We start from the raw sequence: 16,221 nt of genomic DNA, 5'->3' as shown, positions 1-16,221 counted from the left end.
AAGAGACTAAAGCTTGTCAGAAGCAAAACACTAAAGCCACAGCTGTCCAGCAGATTCCCCTGTCAATATCACAGTTTCTAAGTTGCTATTGAGCAGTCTTCAGCCTACCAACAACATGCTCCACGTCACGGCGGCGATTCCTGTCCATTCTTTCAGCCTTTCTTACCCCCGCCTTCAGCCGATTGAGTTGCTTTTTTGCGCTCCAACTCGTGGTTGAGCTGATCCTATTCATCGGTTGTTCCGTGCCTCTCAGGAACCCTCCGCTTAAACTACATACAACTCCAGATCTTGAATGACCAACATGAAACTATCTGGGCCCTGAATTGTCCAAATTTAGTTACTCGTCTTGCTCATTCGCGTTGGCTTCTGCAACCGCTGTCCAATCACTGTATCTTGTACCGATAGCTCGGGCGTCTTAGGTGTGAGTTGGCATGGACAGCGCATCTTTATCCCACCCTCTCGCAGCAAAGTCCCTGTACATTCAGAGCCTTCTATGAGTGGCTGTCTTCAAGCAGCATCTTTGGATCAGCCTAATGAGTTGGCAATGGGCTTCCCTTCGAGGTCGATGACGCAAAATGGCGAGGCGAACCGGTAAGATATATATTGATGTTATGAAGCAGGGTTGCAAACGTGAGGCTATACTATTGAATATTTGCTGGCCTATGCAAATGGTTAGACTAGAGGGTACGTAAGATCAATGGGGTATTGCGTTAATCTTCTAGAATATTTGAGAGAAAGCGAGGCACGTCGTCTCAGTTATATATCCATATCCTTGTTGATTCAAGTCCCTGAATGGATACAATGCAAAGCATGAGTCTGTGCAGGGGCTGTTTCCGCTACCCGGGATCCTCAACAAATCGCCTTACAGTCAACCCTTCAAAGTCTATGTCTCGGGATCTTATCTACCGAATTCCACATCATAATCTTCATGATATATGGAATTTACGAAATAAACATGCACTCTGATGTGCTAACGAAAACTCTATGCACGCTATTAAATAACTCCCAGCCCATTACCAAGCCAGACCCTGTATAAATTTGTCCTTTATCATTTTCTGTTTACTCGATAGAAAGTCAGTCAACACAAGTTAAATACTTTCGAGACGCCCATTAGTATTTGATAGGCAATTTTACTTTATGGCAGGTACTTTGTACTTATCATCGGATACCGTCTGAGATGTTTGTCTGATTTTTCCTGCATTTAGTGATTATTAAGGTACTACTGATAGTTGCTCTTATGATTCTATAGCAAAACTTTCCAGTAGTTTTACTGGTACATAAAGCCATTAAACCCGCGTAATCACCAGTCTTGGAATGATTCAAACAAACCCTAGAACTATAGGAGTACACCATCGTTGATTTGAACCCTTACAGGTACGATGGCTAGGCGCATGCCACCATGTTGTTGTATTGATTTTTGTTCCTGACTAGAGATTGCTGACTCATTCGTGTAGACTCATGAGCGCCTTCCCTCTTTGGGTTAGTCTATAGGACCAAGACAGCATTACCTCATTCGAGCTTCAACTCAACTGGACAGCTGGTAACTCTACCACTGCCGATTCGCATCTACATACTACTCTGTAGTATAGCCATGCTCTACATCAAAATTGAATTATTAGGCACATAGCAGCTGCCAAGGATGCGACAATCATTACTTTGGGCCCTCCGTTAGTTCATCACCTTGTATCTATACGGTACACGCGACAGCTGGCAACTTGGCTTACTGACCTGTTTATTAGTGCTCTGGCAGGCGACCCCGGGGCTCAGTACCAACGTTAAACATTATCACGAAACATATCATGATCAGGATACCCAAGAAGTCGGGCAGAATCAACATATTGCTTCCCCCAAGAGCGATGTGGTGGTTGACCAAAACCAACCTACTGGCCCACAGCACGGTACGATTACTCCTACGACTGATGGAAGCGCAAAGACACTGATAATCTACAGGGGCAGAGTTGGTTGATGCTGCGAGAATAGAACTTTCTAAAGCTCCTCAACCTTTACATCAACGAAAGCGAAGGCCATCAGGTCTTGTAGGAACTGTCTTGCGCTACCTTCTAAAGGCCATTCCATCCAGCCCTGCAACCGCCCCATCGCAATCGCAAGAAACCACTGTTGACGGTGCCTTATCCAGAGCAGTCGAGCTTCTTGAGAAAGCTGCCCACCAGAACAACTCCGATGCCCTCTACCTTCTTGCCGAGATAAATTTCTTTGGCAACTACAGCCACCCAAGAAACCTCGAGGTGGCCTTTAACAACTACCACCAACTTGCAAGTGTTTATGGGAATACGACGGCCCAGTACATGCTCGGAGTCTATTACTCTACAGGGATTGGTAACGTGGTAGATCGCGACCAAGCCAAAGCGCTTCTATACTACACCTTCGCCGCCATTCGCGGCGATGCTCGTGCAGAAATGGCAACCGGATTTAGACATCATGCTGGCATTGGAACAACTAAAAACTGCGAGGTAGCAGTGAAATACTACAAGAGTGTTGCAGACAAAGCAATCACTTGGTATCGATCGGGGCCTCCTGGTGGTCGATCTTGGGTTCACCAGTCATGGCGAATCTCCGATAACGACGGAGGCATTTATGGTGAAGGTGCAAGTGCATCTAGCTCCGGCATGAACGCTTTCAAACCTAGCCCCGGATCCGATGCAAATGCTGCTATAGATGACGTGATTGAATATTTGGATTTGATGTCTCAGAAGGGTGATTCCAAGGCTTCCTATAATCTGGGTCGCATATACTACGACGGCCAGCGTGGCTTGGAGCGAGACGTTGACCTTGCCCGCAAATATTTTATCCTGGTAGCGTCTCGCTACTGGAGGAAGGACGGACGTCTTCATGAGAACCCCAAAGCAGGCATCGAAAAGATTGCAGGGAAGGCCGCTGGGTATCTTGGCCGAATGTTTTTGAGGGGAGATGGCGTTGTCCAGAACTTTGAAAAGGCAAAACTGTGGTTTGATCGCGGCGTTGGTCATAATGATGCCCAGTCTCAACATGGCCTTGGTCTGATGATGCTTCACGGCTACGGAATGAAGGAAAATGTGAAGAAAGCTATGGATCTGTTCAAGTCTTCTGCTGATCAGGACTACGCCCCAGCCTTGGTACAGATGGGGCAGCTTTACCTTGACCAAGGCGGTCAAGAGGACGTCAGGATTGCTAATAACTATTTCGAACTTGCTGGACGACACGGCAACATTGAGGCACACTACTACGTTGCAGAGATGATCCATCATGGCGTTGGAAGAGAGAAGCTCTGTGGTGCTTCACTGACGTATTACAAGAGTGTTGCCGAGAAGGCGGAACCACTGGTATCCTCATGGGGTGATGCTAATGACGCCTATGAGGCTGGTGATTACGAACTTGCATTCCTCGAGTACCTCCTGGCCGCCGAGCAAGGCTATGAAAAGGCGCAAACCAATGTGGCCTACATGTTGGACTCGGTTCAAAACACGATCTCGTTATCGTCGCTAATTGGAAAGCCTCGTGAGAAAAGCAAACTCCTTCAGAACCCCACTCTGGCTCTCGTATACTGGACTCGATCATCAAGGCAGTCCAATGTTGATGCCTTGGTTAAGATGGGAGACTATTACTACCATGGCATTGGTACTGAAGAGGATATCTCAAAGGCTGTCCAATGCTACACCGGAGCGTCCGATTACTCACAAAGTGCGCAAGCACTGTTCAACCTCGGATGGATGCACGAGAATGGCATCGGTTTGGTTCAAGATTTCCATCTGGCGAAAAGATACTACGATCATGCCTTGGAGGTGAACGAGGAAGCATACTTACCAGTAACTCTAAGCCTTTTGAAGCTTCGTCTCAGAAGTGCTTGGAACACCTTGACACATGGACCTATTCACTCCATCCAGGACGAGCCCAGTAAGTTATTCGCAACACAATGGACTTTGCTCATATACTAACAACACAACCAGAACCCAAGAAGGACAGGTCATTTTCGGAGTGGGTTGCAAACTTCTTGCAGAACGAGGGTCAGGTCTTTGACGAAGAATATTATAATGGCGGTGACTTGTACGATGGTGCTATTGGTGATGGACAGGACACTGATGATGACGGTGTTGTGGAAAGCATTCTGATCATTGGAATCACCTTTTCACTTGTGTTCCTTCTATGGTGGCGACAGCGGCTTCAACAGGCCCATCAACAAGCAGAAGACGCTCGAAGAAGAGAGCAAGGGCTTCCTCCCAACCCACGACCCGAGGCACCAGGTGCTGAGTTTGGCTGGGGGGCTGCCGGGGGAATAGTTTTGTAGATATCAAACCTATGGGGTATTTCTTTTTATCTTACTGATAGCATCGGAGCGAAGGCGTACTTGGATCTATTATAGAAGAATGACTACATCTTGAGTACATTGTTGACCTGCTTATACCCATCTTTGAGTAGTCTCTTCTGTTGCAGCAGAGTGTCTCTCTTGTACATGAATCACGAGGTGAACCTGCCTTGCAGAGGGAGAGCATTTCCTTATTATACTATCTCCTATACTCGTTTGTCTATTATTTGAAGGCCAGGAAGCTTAGCCTGATATTTTATCCCCGTCCACCAAATACGAGTCAATGCTGCCATGTTACAGATATGCTCCCAAATCATCATTAAATATGTGTTACTCGGAAGAAGAGTTGGCATTCTCTATCTTCTTACTCTAGCCAGTGCTTCCGAAGCCGCCAGCACCTCGGACACTCTCCTCGAGCTCCTGGACCTCGACAACCTCGGGTGTGTAGATGCGCTCGAGGATGAGTTGGGCAATGCGGTCACCCTCCTTGATCTCAAAGTCGGACTCGTTGTGGTTGAAAAGGAGGACCTTGACCTGGCCACGGTAATCGGCATCGATGACACCAGCGCCTGTGTCAATGAAGTGCTTGGAGGCGAGACCTGATCGGGGAGCGATACGACCATCTGTAGTTCAACCATTCTGTTAGACCGCCTTTCTTTTTTTTGTTTTCGCCTCAATTGGGACTGTAATTTTTGCTACTTACAAGTTCCAGCGGGCACAGCCATGCTGATATCAGTATCGACTAGAGCCTTCCCACGGGCTGGGATAGTTGTGTCGTGGGCAGAGTAGATATCGTATCCAGCAGCGAACTCGCTGCCACGAGTAGGAAGACGGCCCTTCTCAGAGAGCTTCTTGATCTGGAGGGCAGGGGGGTTTTCCATTGTGGCGGCGGTCTTGGCTCGTTTGGCAGGAGGTGAAGAGATGGTGGAGTTATCGGGAACAAGAGTCTCGGAAGTCATTGTCAAGAATTGAGAAGATAATGGAGGAAGAAGAATCTTATGGAGATTGTAGATAGGTTGCTATAGGAGCTGTTGGCTTGAGCTTGGGGAGTGGGGGTCTAGCTCAGCTCTTGGTTCCATAACTGGATACCTCTTATTGACCGATCAACTATATAAAACTATAAGCAATATCTCCAGATTAGCAGTAGGTACTAATGTAATTAGGATGTATATCGATTGAGGCCCTCAGAGAATAGAGAACAAGAATTAAATCGTAAGATTGATAGTGAAGTTTAGCAGCATTGGTCTCTTTAATTTCGATAGCTTTATGGTTACCTGGGTAAGCATCTATCACTGCGAACAATATTGGATATAGTAGTATTTGAATCAATTCAGATAGATGGTATGAACTCTATATTATGCTTATCCCACGTTCCAATTCTCCATTCTGCAACGTCATCAGAAAGTACCAAGCTAACTTCAAGAAAACATCTAGATAGAAGTAAGCTGTGGCGTCTCTTCTCTCAAAGACCATTCTCCTAACAGAGTACTATGTAAAGATAAACTCGTATGTAACAGACAAAGAGGGTGTTGTGAATGTCGGCTCAGTGGCTTGTCTTAGGCTGGTAGCCGCTGGACGTGACACAACCCTGCCACTCCTGGCGTGTGAAACGAGGGTAACGTAACCTGCTGCAGAGATCGTCGCGCAGCATAAAGGCGATTGCCCCCTCTCTGGTCTTTGTGCACTTGGTTTATGCGCCTGCGTGAAGGGGAAACCGAAAGGGAAGAAAATGCTATTTATATGTAACGGCTCTTGCATTTGATCTGAACAAAGACCCTTCTTTTGTTGAATCTCTCATCATACCTACCTACCTACCTATCCTATCCTATCCTATTACGCTTTCCTTGAGACTTTCTGTTTTTCTGACATTTACTTTCTTTTCCGCTGGGGGCCATTCCTTCTCGCTGACGCTGATATTCACCATTCATCCCTGCATTCGAGAAGTTGTTTACGCATTTCAGGGTACCTTGGCATCTCCGCTAAGCAACCCAAATTCACCTACACCTCGTGCTCAGTCCACCATCTTAACAACAACAACATTATTGGCTCTGTTTTTTGAGATTTCGATCCCCTCATCGCCAATATGGCAAGTTTCGTGAGACATGCGCTGGTGCGCAGAGACGAAAATGAGGACAGCTACCAGTGGGATTCTACAAACAGCGACGACGACGATATCTATTGGTGGTACAGTAGGGTAAGGAATGATCACGCATCTCACGGAGACCTCGGGACTAACTAGGTCATAGGATGGATACATTGTCAAATGGACTATCCTCGCCGTCATTGTTCTTCTATTCACACTCTGGATCGTTGGAGGATACTGGCATGCAAAGAAGAGGATTCAAAAGGGTTTGCGACCGTTGGCATATCACCGAGTAAGTTGCACATGCGATGCGCCGTTCTCTCGCCAGCCGATTTTCTAACAACCTTGCTAGTGTTTCGTTAGTAGGAGCATGATGGCTCAGGTTGATCCCCGATACGCTTATCCACCAAACACATACTACTACGCTCCACCAAATGGCTATCATGGCCAGCCTGGCGGATATGCCATGAACAACATGCCTCCTCCGCCAGTCTACGACCCGTCACGACCGCCTATGTACGATGAATCCCCCAACGGCGCCAAGATCGATCCTTCGCAAGGGCAGCAGAGACGTGAGGATGGACCTGCAGACTTTTATGCGCCTCCTGCTGGGCCTCCGCCTCCACGATGAACGAAGTTAATAGTGCTGGAAAGGGCTGAGTAGTAGAGAAGGGTGCATGCATGTGTAGAGGTCAATTACTAGATTCAAACACTTATATGGCAGTCGCTGAGCGACCCGTGGGAAAGAAAGCATCAAATTGAAACTCTTATCAAGGTAAGCTATCTTAGCATAGAAATACAAGTAATTGCATGAGTCTGGCATTCGCTATAGTGTGCCAATTTCTGCTTGCTAATTCGACAAACGGCTAAACTCCAATCGCCTTGGGTATATACTTATGTTCTGTTATATCGGGTCGCTATTCGTCTAGTCCAAATCCATTGCGTCTGGGTCGTCTGTGCCTGTCATATCATTACTCACGGTATTGCATTGTATCGCTGGAGTGTCTGCCTTCCCCTCTCTTTCTAAACGTTGCTGCTCCCTTGTGCGTTGTCTTGACTCGATAATGGCCTTGCGAACACTATCCTTATCCTCGGGAACCGTTAAGGATTTGGGATCGCTATAGAGGACGACCTGCATGCCAGCCAGCTCACCGTCGCTGTTGGCTAACACAGATGGGGGGATGCGGTTTGCGCGCAAGTGCTTTTCGATGTCGGGAAGGAAGACAAGTTTGCCGGGGTCATCGGTTTCACTATCGGAAGAGAGTTCGTCGTCGATGTTGTAAATGTATACTTTGTGTTTCGAATCATCTAATTGCATTGTTTCATCGGGGGCTGGTAGATCCGTGGGGACATAGGGAGCATGAGACAAAGATGCAGGAATGGGAGGTACTGAAGCTGTTGGTTCTTCCACAGGGACATAGAGCTTGTTACCGCCCTGCTCTATAAGCATGAAATGTATTAGTGGTTGATCCAGAAAATGGTGATTTTTCGAACGAAAATGCGTACCAAGATTGAGTAGACTCAAGCGCTTAGAAAGTCGTTCATTGTCCTGAGTGTCCGCCTTTCTTTTTCGACGTAATCGTTTCGACTTATCGACGGTCTCGGCAACCGTCGCGACAGCCGGGATAGAGGATGAGGGGGACTGTAGCATGATTGCGACCCAGTGTAGTGGTCAATTCCACAGTTCTAAGTCTGGAAAGGTGAACTTTTAATCCTTCAACACCTGTCAAACGTCGAATCAACGACTCGAGAGGGACACAGGCGACACGGTCACGCGTAGTCAGGATGAACTTTGTCAGAATTGACTTTGCGTAACGTGTTCCTTTTCTTTGGAGATTGATAGGTACAGGCCCAAGACGTTGTGTTTCGTTGCGATTCCATGCGATGTGGGCGTGTATCAATCGCAGGAGTCCAGTCAGCTTGACTGCTAGTGGGAATTGGAGATTCAGTGGTTGCGATAGCGGCTATGGGCGTTGGAGTCGGCGCTGTTTGCCCCGGAATTTGAGGTCCAGTTGTTTTAACAGGCCGAGTACGGGCATGGGCGAGGGCGGGCCTTATGTATCCGTGCCGGTCTTGACTCATTCTTGTAGAACTTTCTACACTCGTCCGCCTCCGCCTACGGTTGCGTCTACGCCACTCCATCTCCAATTCAAACCCCGGCAGCATCAACTTCCCCTCCACAATCTTCAACCAGGAACCCCCACCACCACTACAATTCCTCCTCTACGACCGGCAACGATTATTACCCCCGCGCGGAATTTCCTCAAGACTGCGACTAACAAGAGGCTTCCCTTTTTTGTCCTCCGTCGGTATTATTCCAGCGCGAACATGGCCGAGTCGGAGCTCAAGTGGCCCGCGGCCAAAGTGCGTCAGACCTTTTTCGACTACTTTGCGAAGAGGGGCCACACAATAGGTATGCGAGCGATGCGATAGTGCGGGCACCACGCTCTGCCACGTCGAGAGAAGCTGGAAATGTGTTCAATCTCTTGTTGAGACTCTGTTTTGTTTGTTTTCTATTTTCCGTCATACAGCTAAGGCTGCGCGGCCCCGGGGTACAATGATCGAGACTTGAAGACTGCAATCTACTTCAACTTTCTCTCATCCGACTCGAAACTTGCTAACAAGACTTCTCTTTGTAGTCCCCTCTTCATCAGTCGTCCCTCACAATGACCCCACCCTACTCTTCACCAACGCGGGCATGAACCAGTTCAAGCCCATCTTCCTCGGCACCGTTGGCAAGACCGATCCTATGGCCAGCCTGAAGGCTGCCGTCGATTCGCAGAAGTGCATCCGAGCTGGTGGTAAACACAACGATCTCGACGATGTTGGCAAGGATAGCTATCATCATACGTTCTTCGAGATGTTGGGTAACTGGTCTTTCGGCGACTACTTCAAGAAGGAGGCTATTTCATATTCTTGGGAGCTCCTCACCAAGGTCTACGGTCTAGACCCTTCTAGATTATATGTCACGTACTTTGAGGGTGATGAGAAGTTGAAGCTGGAGCCTGATCTGGAGGCCAAGGAGCTTTGGATCTCAGTTGGTGTCCCTGAGGACCATATCCTTCCCGGAAACATGAAGGATAACTTCTGGGAGATGGGTGACCAAGGTCCTTGCGGTCCTTGTAGTGAAATCCACTACGACAAAGTTGGTGGCAGAAACGCCTCGGATCTCGTTAACATGGATGACCCTATGGTTGTCGAGGTTTGGAATAACGTTTTCATGCAATACGACCGTCAAAAGGATGGCAGTCTCAAGTCTCTGCCTGCCAAGCACATCGACACTGGCATGGGCTACGAGCGTCTCGTTTCTGCTCTTCAGGACACTGTCTCAAACTACGCCACCGATTGCTTCACCCCTCTTTTCAAGAAGATTCAGGAGGTTACCGGTGCCCGACCCTACACTGACAAGTACGGTAAAGATGATGCTGATGGCATTGATACTGCCTACCGTGTAGTCGCTGATCACATCCGAACCCTCTCTTTCTCCATTGCTGATGGTGCTGTTCCTAACAACGATGGTCGAGGTTACGTTATTAGGCGTGTGTTGAGAAGAGGTGTTCGATATGCCCGAAAGTACTTCAACGCCGATATCGGTGCTTTCTTCTCCAAGATCCTGCCTGCTCTCGTCGATCAGATGGGAGAGCAATTCCCCGAGCTCGTCAAGAAGCAGCAAGACATCAAGGAGATCCTTGATGAGGAGGAAGTTGCCTTTGCCAAGACTCTGGATCGTGGTGAGGCTCAGTTTGAGAAGTATGCTGCTGAGGCTACCAAGGACGGTGCCAAAAAACTCAAGGGAGACGTTGTCTGGCGACTTTACGACACTTTTGGTTTCCCTGTTGATCTTACTCGTCTGATGGCCGAGGAGCGCAACCTCGAGATTGATGACGAGGAGGTCAAGGCTGCCCAAGATAAGGCCCGTGAGGCCAGTAAGGCAGTCAAGGAGTCTGTCCAGACTTTTGCCAAGCTCAACGTCCACCAGATCTCTGAGCTTGAGAAGGACCTCAAGGTTGAGCGAACCAACGATGACGCCAAGTTTCTTCAGGGCGACAGCAATGCTCAAGTCCAGCTTATTTACGATGGCAAGTCCTTCCTCAAGTCAACCAAGGACGTCCCTGAGAAGACTGCTCTTGGTCTCCTGATCGACAAGACCAACTTCTACGCCGAGTCCGGTGGTCAAGTCGCCGATACTGGACGTATTGTCATTGACGATGTTGCCGAGTTCAAGGTGCTTGATGTCCAGAACTATGGTGGATACGTCCTCCACAACGGATACATCGAGTACGGTGCCCTGTCTTCCGGAGACAAGGTCATCTGTGAGTACGATGAGTTGCGCCGATCGCCCATTCGCAACAACCACAGCGGAACTCACATCCTCAACCACTCCCTGCGAGAGGTTCTCGGTGACGAGGTCAACCAGAAGGGTTCTCTGGTTGACAGTGAGAAGCTCCGTTTCGATTTCTCTCACAAGACTGGTGTCAAGATTGAGGAGCTGAAGAAGATCGAGGGGATGTCCAACGAGTACATTCGTCGCGGCCAAAAGATCTATTCCAAGGAGGTTGACTTGGAGAAGGCTCGTCAGATTGAAGGATGCCGTGCTGTCTTTGGGGAGACCTACCCTGATCCCGTCCGTGTTGTCTCTATTGGCAGGGATATCGATGAGATGCTCGCTGATCCCAAGAAGCCTGAGTGGCGCCAGTACAGTGTTGAGTTCTGCGGTGGTACCCACGTCGAGCAGACTGGTTTGATTAAGGACCTTATCCTCATTGAGGAGAGCGGTATTGCCAAGGGTATTCGTCGTATAATCGCCTACACTGGCGAGGCTGCGCACCAAGTTCAGCGTGAAGCTGATGAGTTCTCCAAGAAGATTGATGCTCTTGACCAGCTACCTTTCGGCCCCGAGAAGGAGGCCCAGATGAAGGCCGTCAGTGTGGAGCTCAGCCAGTTGACCATCTCAACCTTGACAAAGGATGACTTCAACAAGCGCTACCAGAAGATCAACGCGGCTGTCACTGCCGAGCAAAAGAAGCGCCAGAAGGCCGAGTCCAAGACTGCGCTTGACACTGTCAAGAAGCACTTTGATACCAACAAAGATGCCAAGTGGTTTGTTGGCCGTCTGCCTGTTGGCGCCACCTCAAAGGCTCTGATGGAAGTGGTCAAGCACTACCAGGGTAAGGATAAGGAGAAGACTGTCTATGTCTTTGGTGGTAGCAAGGAGGAGGGCGCCGTTGCTCACGGCGTCTACGTCGGAACTGTAAGTCTCCCTGAACGTGAGTGCATGAGTATTTTGTCTAACTGTTTCCCAGCATCTTGCCTCCCAAGGTGTCACTGCCGAACAATGGGCTGCTTCTGTGTCCGAGGTCATTGGCGGTCGCTCCGGTGGTAAGGAGCCTACACGACAAGGCCAGGGCACCAAGCCAGAGAACCTTGACGAAGGTGTCGAGACTGCGACAAAGTGGCTCGATGAGAAACTGAAGCTGTAAAATAAAAAATAAGAAACGTGTTTACTCTACTCAATGGGATATATGAGTATGCCAGCCACTCTCTCAGGGGGGCGAACATGTTGATATCTTTTTTTCAATCATATAGGAGTAATATGGGTGGGTATCGGGTCAGATAAAACGGAATGATATAAAGCGGTTTTAGTAGGCATAGCTATTTGCTATTGCCATAAGAGGACAGTACGTCTAAAAGAAACTGCCATTTAGAGTCACGAATGTACATTCCATGTGAGGGTATATGCTGTGTTTTTATACATTTAAAAATATCTGGGACGCATGTTTGTCGTCGCCCTTTTGCTTTTGTACATGACTAATTCTACACGGTTACAAGAACACTGGCATTGCGGTAGTTGGATATCAAGGGGTTCTCTCCGCTTCGAGTCTCTGTGTCCTCAACGTACGCCCACTTGCGCATGAAATCGCCATGCGACGTAACACGGGAAAGCTTGCCCGTGATGGCACGGTACATGGCTTCGGTGGTTTGGAAGTCTGTAGGGAACAGAATGTCAAAATAGCCTTGGTGAACCTAGAAATTGTTAGCATCTCGACTCTATATATCGGTTTGGTGAGAAGAGAACTTACCAAAGGTGTCGTGACGGGCACCATCCTTCTGTGGTACCTTGTCTGAACAACAGGCGCATTCATTCCTTTGACAGCTTGAGGTAGCCAGTCAAAGTCAGATGTCACAAGACGGTGGCGTGGGAAGTACTTTTCGAGAACGTCGAAGAACTGCATGAGCTGAGTGGGGATGAACTCAGGATCGGAAAGATTGGCAGCGAAGGGCATCTTGCTGGAGATGTAGCGCAGAACCGCATTGCTGGGATACGGCTTGGGATAGTTTCCTGCCGTTGCAGCGTGACGAACTCGGAAGTATCGTGCTACAAGAGGATCTAGCTCTCTCGAGTAGAATTCATAAAAGTCACCATCGCTGTCGATCAGCACGTGGCCCTGCAGGGGTTGCTCGGTGGTGATGTCGTAGCGAATACCGTCGTGAGAAAAGTTATCGAAGACTTCCATGGCGAGGAAGAAGCACGGCGAAGGGACGTACTGATCCCAGTCGAAAATAGAGCGATTGATAATCTCGACCTTGTCTGCGTGGCCCCGGGACGCAGCCGTCGACAAAAGATGTCTGTTCTGGAGAGCGGCGAGGGTAGATGAAATCTCGATGATGTTGAACTTGGTACGAGCATACACCTGGGGGTCGACTTCGCGGATATAGTCGAGGATGTTGAGCATGAGGGTTCCGCGACCGGCACCCATCTCATAGATTAGAAGATCGTCGTAAGGGTATGTGCCAAGGCGGTAGTTGGCGACAAGGTAGCGGGCGATGGCTTCGCCGTAGTAAGGACGGAAGAGCTCGGTGGGTGTATGCCATAGCTGGCGTGTCGGATTCTCACCCTCGCGGTCGTCGAGTATGTCCTCGAATTCGGTGTATCGGCGGCCTAGCTCGGATTGGAACTCGATCTCGTCGCGCATCGAGTTGAAGTCAAAGGGCTCGCCAGGACTGAAAATGACGGCCTGTTTGGAGAAGTAGCCATAAGAAGGGTTATAAAGACTGTCTGCAGCTAGAGTTAGTTTTCATCCTGGCGTCGAAAAAACTGCTTGGGTAAGAGTAGCTTGCCGTCAATAAAGTCTCTTAGCAGCATCTTGACCTTGCGCGGCCGTTCTGTTCGTTCTTTGAGCTCCGCCGCAGATATATAAGGGTACTCTGCGAACTCTGCAGATCGATCCTGGGGCAAGATATTCGTCCGTTGCTGCCATCGACTCTCGTTCTTCTTCATTCCACGATCACTAGAGGGCCGTCCCGCAACATAGAAGCGGCTCTGGCCATGGCCGACGATAGCAGTAGTTCGGAGGCCATTGCGAAGGCGGGGGAGGTTCCTGATGCCCTTGCAGCCCGGAGGACGATGGTGGAAGAGCTGTCGAAAAAGTTGAGCCACGATTGGGGAATCCATGTTAAGTTTTCCCCTAGGATATAGTGAACATGACTGTCCTCTTTGGTGAATTGAATTTGGTGATTGAGATGGTTTACATTGGATGAGGTGGGTCTTTGATTCATCGGTTGTTCCTCGGGTTGAGCAGGAAAGCGTTGATAAATCACCAGACTTTTTGATGTCTATAAGTGATCGTGTGCAAGCTTTCCTATTCGAGTAATTTTTTTACTTAAATTATCTTTCAAATTACTGTAGTTCAACACGTTGACAGTAGTCAAGGTCTTTCATATATGAAGACTGCTACCTATGCTTGAAACAGTCACGAGTTTGATGACCTAGGTATCTAGACAACACTATTGGAGTCTGTAATTTATTGTTGAAAATATTAAAGAAGAGAAGGGCTCGACTAAACTATAAACTAACCTCTTCAACCTCTTGTACAGTTAGTTATCTATCATAATGCTAAACCATGTCCTGGTAGCTTGGCTGTATACAGGCTTGAACTTAGACGCTTATACATACTGGAAGCTCCACATGACATCACGCACACACCAGAGTTCATCTCAATTCGACCTGTTCATCATAGCTTTCAGCTCAACTACAGCCAAGACAAGCCTTCAAAGCTTCATTTTCGACCTCATTTCTACCAATAATGCAGGCTTTCTAATTCTTCGGAAAACCCCCAATTAATCTTGGATTTGGGTAAAAATCTAAATCTCGCCCTATAAAAATGGCGCTCAGCGACCATCCCAAAGCTTACGGCTCTGCTGCCGTTGCTTTTGCTTTCACAACCGGTATCCTCGTCACTTTGGGCTTTAAGGACTTTTACCCAGATCTTGAGCGGCGGTTCCAGCGCAAGAGGCGCGCGAATACAGGCGGCGGGAGAAGATCCAGTGTCTTCTGGGGTGATCCTGTGGAACTCGAGGATCACGAATCTCTACCTTCGTCGCCAACTTTCTACGATGGGGCACGGAATGGCCTGGCTGACGGAATAGAGGCCACCATCGGCAACACGCCTCTTATCAAAATACAGTCATTATCTGAAGCTACAGGCCGGACTATCATGGCCAAGGCGGAGTTCCTCAATGGCGCTGGAAACTCGCCCAAAGATCGTGTGGCGCTTAACATGATCCGCGAGGCAGAAGCTCAAGGGCTTCTTACACCACACAAGGGAGATACTATTTATGAAGGAACAGTCGGAAGCACAGGTATATCGCTGGCAACTCTTGCGCGAGCCATGGGTTACAGGGCTCACATCTGCATGCCCAGTGACATGGCTCTTGAGAAATCCGATCTGCTGCTTCATCTTGGCGCAACCGTCGAGCGAGTTACGCCTGCGCCTATCACTAGCCCTGACCACTTCGTTAACCTTGCAAGACGACGAGCGGAGGAACACGCCGGCAAGGCTAACGATGGCAGCAAGGGTTTCTTTGCCAATCAGTTCGAGTCCGAAGCTAACTGGAAAGCGCACTTCAACACCACGGGTCCTGAGATTTGGGGGCAGACAAATGGTGAACTGGACGCTTTTGTTGCGGGTGCAGGCACAGGAGGAACAGTATCAGGCGTCGCAAAGTATCTCAAAGAAGAGAAGGAGAAGTCGGATATCAAAGTTGTGCTCGCCGACCCTCAGGGCAGCGGTCTTTACAACAAGGTTCGCCATGGTGTCATGTACTCCTCCACAGAGCGCGAGGGTACTCGTCGTAGGCAGCAGGTTGACACCATGGTCGAAGGTATTGGCATCACACGTTTGACAGAGAACTTCGAGGCAGGCCGTGAACTCATCGATGATGCTGTGCGGGTGACAGATGAGCAAGCTTGTCGCATGGCGCGCTGGCTAGTCGAGCACGACGGTATCTTTGTTGGCAGCAGCAGTTCCGTCAACTGTGTCGCCGCCGTCGAAACAGCTATGAGACTGCCCAAGGGAAGCCGTGTCGTGACAATTCTTTGCGATTCCGGAACAAGACATCTTAGCAAGTTCTGGAAGCACATCAAGGAGATGGGAATTGAGAACGAAGAGGAGGCGACTAATCTGTTTACCGAGCTAGGCATACCCGATCATAAGGCATGATCTGTGAGAAACAAAAGAATGAACGAACTGTATGTGTATGTGTATGTGTATGTGTATATGTATAATGGCACTTGGCAAAACAGAAATGTCTGTAGTGAGCATTGAGGGAATTCTATTCACCAGACTTGACATCCACTCTCCTGATCTCTAGTCCTGGAAGAAAAAAAAAGGTTTAATATGAAAACGAAAGGTATAAAGCGCCCGTCATCTTTCCTTCGTCTGGTATTATTAAACGTGTTTTGTCTTGAGTCGCCGCTCCAGTTCCCGTAAACTCCTTTACCTTCTCCCATTGATGTTGCAGATGCTCTTCTGCGCAAAAAGAAACGCCGCCGCTCTCT

The 16,221-nt window shown here is 48.7% G+C and overlaps 7 protein-coding genes across 7 annotated transcripts; 4 read left to right on the top strand and 3 right to left on the bottom strand.

Annotated features, from left to right (window-relative positions):
- Window positions 1–1,639: 1,639 nt before the first annotated feature.
- On the top strand, window positions 1,640–4,282 carry FSST1_003747 (ubiquitin ligase complex subunit HRD3; the record flags this gene model as incomplete). Its single annotated transcript, XM_083229855.1, has 4 exons — window positions 1,640–1,667; window positions 1,740–1,898; window positions 1,951–3,891; window positions 3,945–4,282. 4 exons carry the CDS (start codon window positions 1,640–1,642, stop codon window positions 4,280–4,282), a joined length of 2,466 nt encoding a protein of 821 aa, XP_083087177.1.
- A 387-nt stretch (window positions 4,283–4,669) lies between these two features.
- Window positions 4,670–5,259, bottom strand: FSST1_003746 (bifunctional dITP/dUTP diphosphatase; the record flags this gene model as incomplete). The annotated part of the gene is made up of 2 exons (XM_083229854.1): window positions 4,670–4,923; window positions 5,004–5,259. The coding sequence occupies 2 exons, from the start codon at window positions 5,257–5,259 to the stop codon at window positions 4,670–4,672; spliced, it is 510 nt and encodes a 169-aa protein (XP_083087176.1).
- Window positions 5,260–6,383: 1,124 nt separating this feature from the next.
- FSST1_003745 (resistance to Congo red protein) lies at window positions 6,384–7,014 on the top strand (the record flags this gene model as incomplete). The annotated part of the gene is made up of 3 exons (XM_083229853.1): window positions 6,384–6,494; window positions 6,547–6,675; window positions 6,736–7,014. 3 exons carry the CDS (start codon window positions 6,384–6,386, stop codon window positions 7,012–7,014), a joined length of 519 nt encoding a protein of 172 aa, XP_083087175.1.
- Window positions 7,015–7,308: 294 nt separating this feature from the next.
- Window positions 7,309–8,034, bottom strand: FSST1_003744 (uncharacterized protein; the record flags this gene model as incomplete). Its single annotated transcript, XM_083229852.1, has 2 exons — window positions 7,309–7,823; window positions 7,890–8,034. 2 exons carry the CDS (start codon window positions 8,032–8,034, stop codon window positions 7,309–7,311), a joined length of 660 nt encoding a protein of 219 aa, XP_083087174.1.
- A 134-nt stretch (window positions 8,035–8,168) lies between these two features.
- FSST1_003743 (alanine--tRNA ligase) lies at window positions 8,169–11,863 on the top strand (the record flags this gene model as incomplete). Its single annotated transcript, XM_083229851.1, has 4 exons — window positions 8,169–8,194; window positions 8,474–8,796; window positions 9,023–11,634; window positions 11,687–11,863. The coding sequence occupies 4 exons, from the start codon at window positions 8,169–8,171 to the stop codon at window positions 11,861–11,863; spliced, it is 3,138 nt and encodes a 1,045-aa protein (XP_083087173.1).
- A 334-nt stretch (window positions 11,864–12,197) lies between these two features.
- Window positions 12,198–13,836, bottom strand: FSST1_003742 (type II protein arginine methyltransferase; the record flags this gene model as incomplete). Its single annotated transcript, XM_083229850.1, has 3 exons — window positions 12,198–12,407; window positions 12,464–13,399; window positions 13,534–13,836. The coding sequence occupies 3 exons, from the start codon at window positions 13,834–13,836 to the stop codon at window positions 12,198–12,200; spliced, it is 1,449 nt and encodes a 482-aa protein (XP_083087172.1).
- Window positions 13,837–14,545: 709 nt separating this feature from the next.
- FSST1_003741 (tryptophan synthase beta subunit-like PLP-dependent enzyme) lies at window positions 14,546–15,883 on the top strand (the record flags this gene model as incomplete). Its single annotated transcript, XM_083229849.1, has 1 exon — window positions 14,546–15,883. One exon carries the CDS (start codon window positions 14,546–14,548, stop codon window positions 15,881–15,883), a length of 1,338 nt encoding a protein of 445 aa, XP_083087171.1.
- Between the last annotated feature and the right edge of the window lie 338 nt (window positions 15,884–16,221).

The sequence above is a fragment of the Fusarium sambucinum genome, chromosome I (assembly GCF_050947815.1).
Source record: "Fusarium sambucinum isolate potato_lamoka chromosome I, whole genome shotgun sequence".
NCBI classification, from domain to species: Eukaryota; Fungi; Ascomycota; class Sordariomycetes; order Hypocreales; family Nectriaceae; genus Fusarium; species Fusarium sambucinum.
This window is presented reverse-complemented; position numbering and strand designations above follow the sequence as displayed.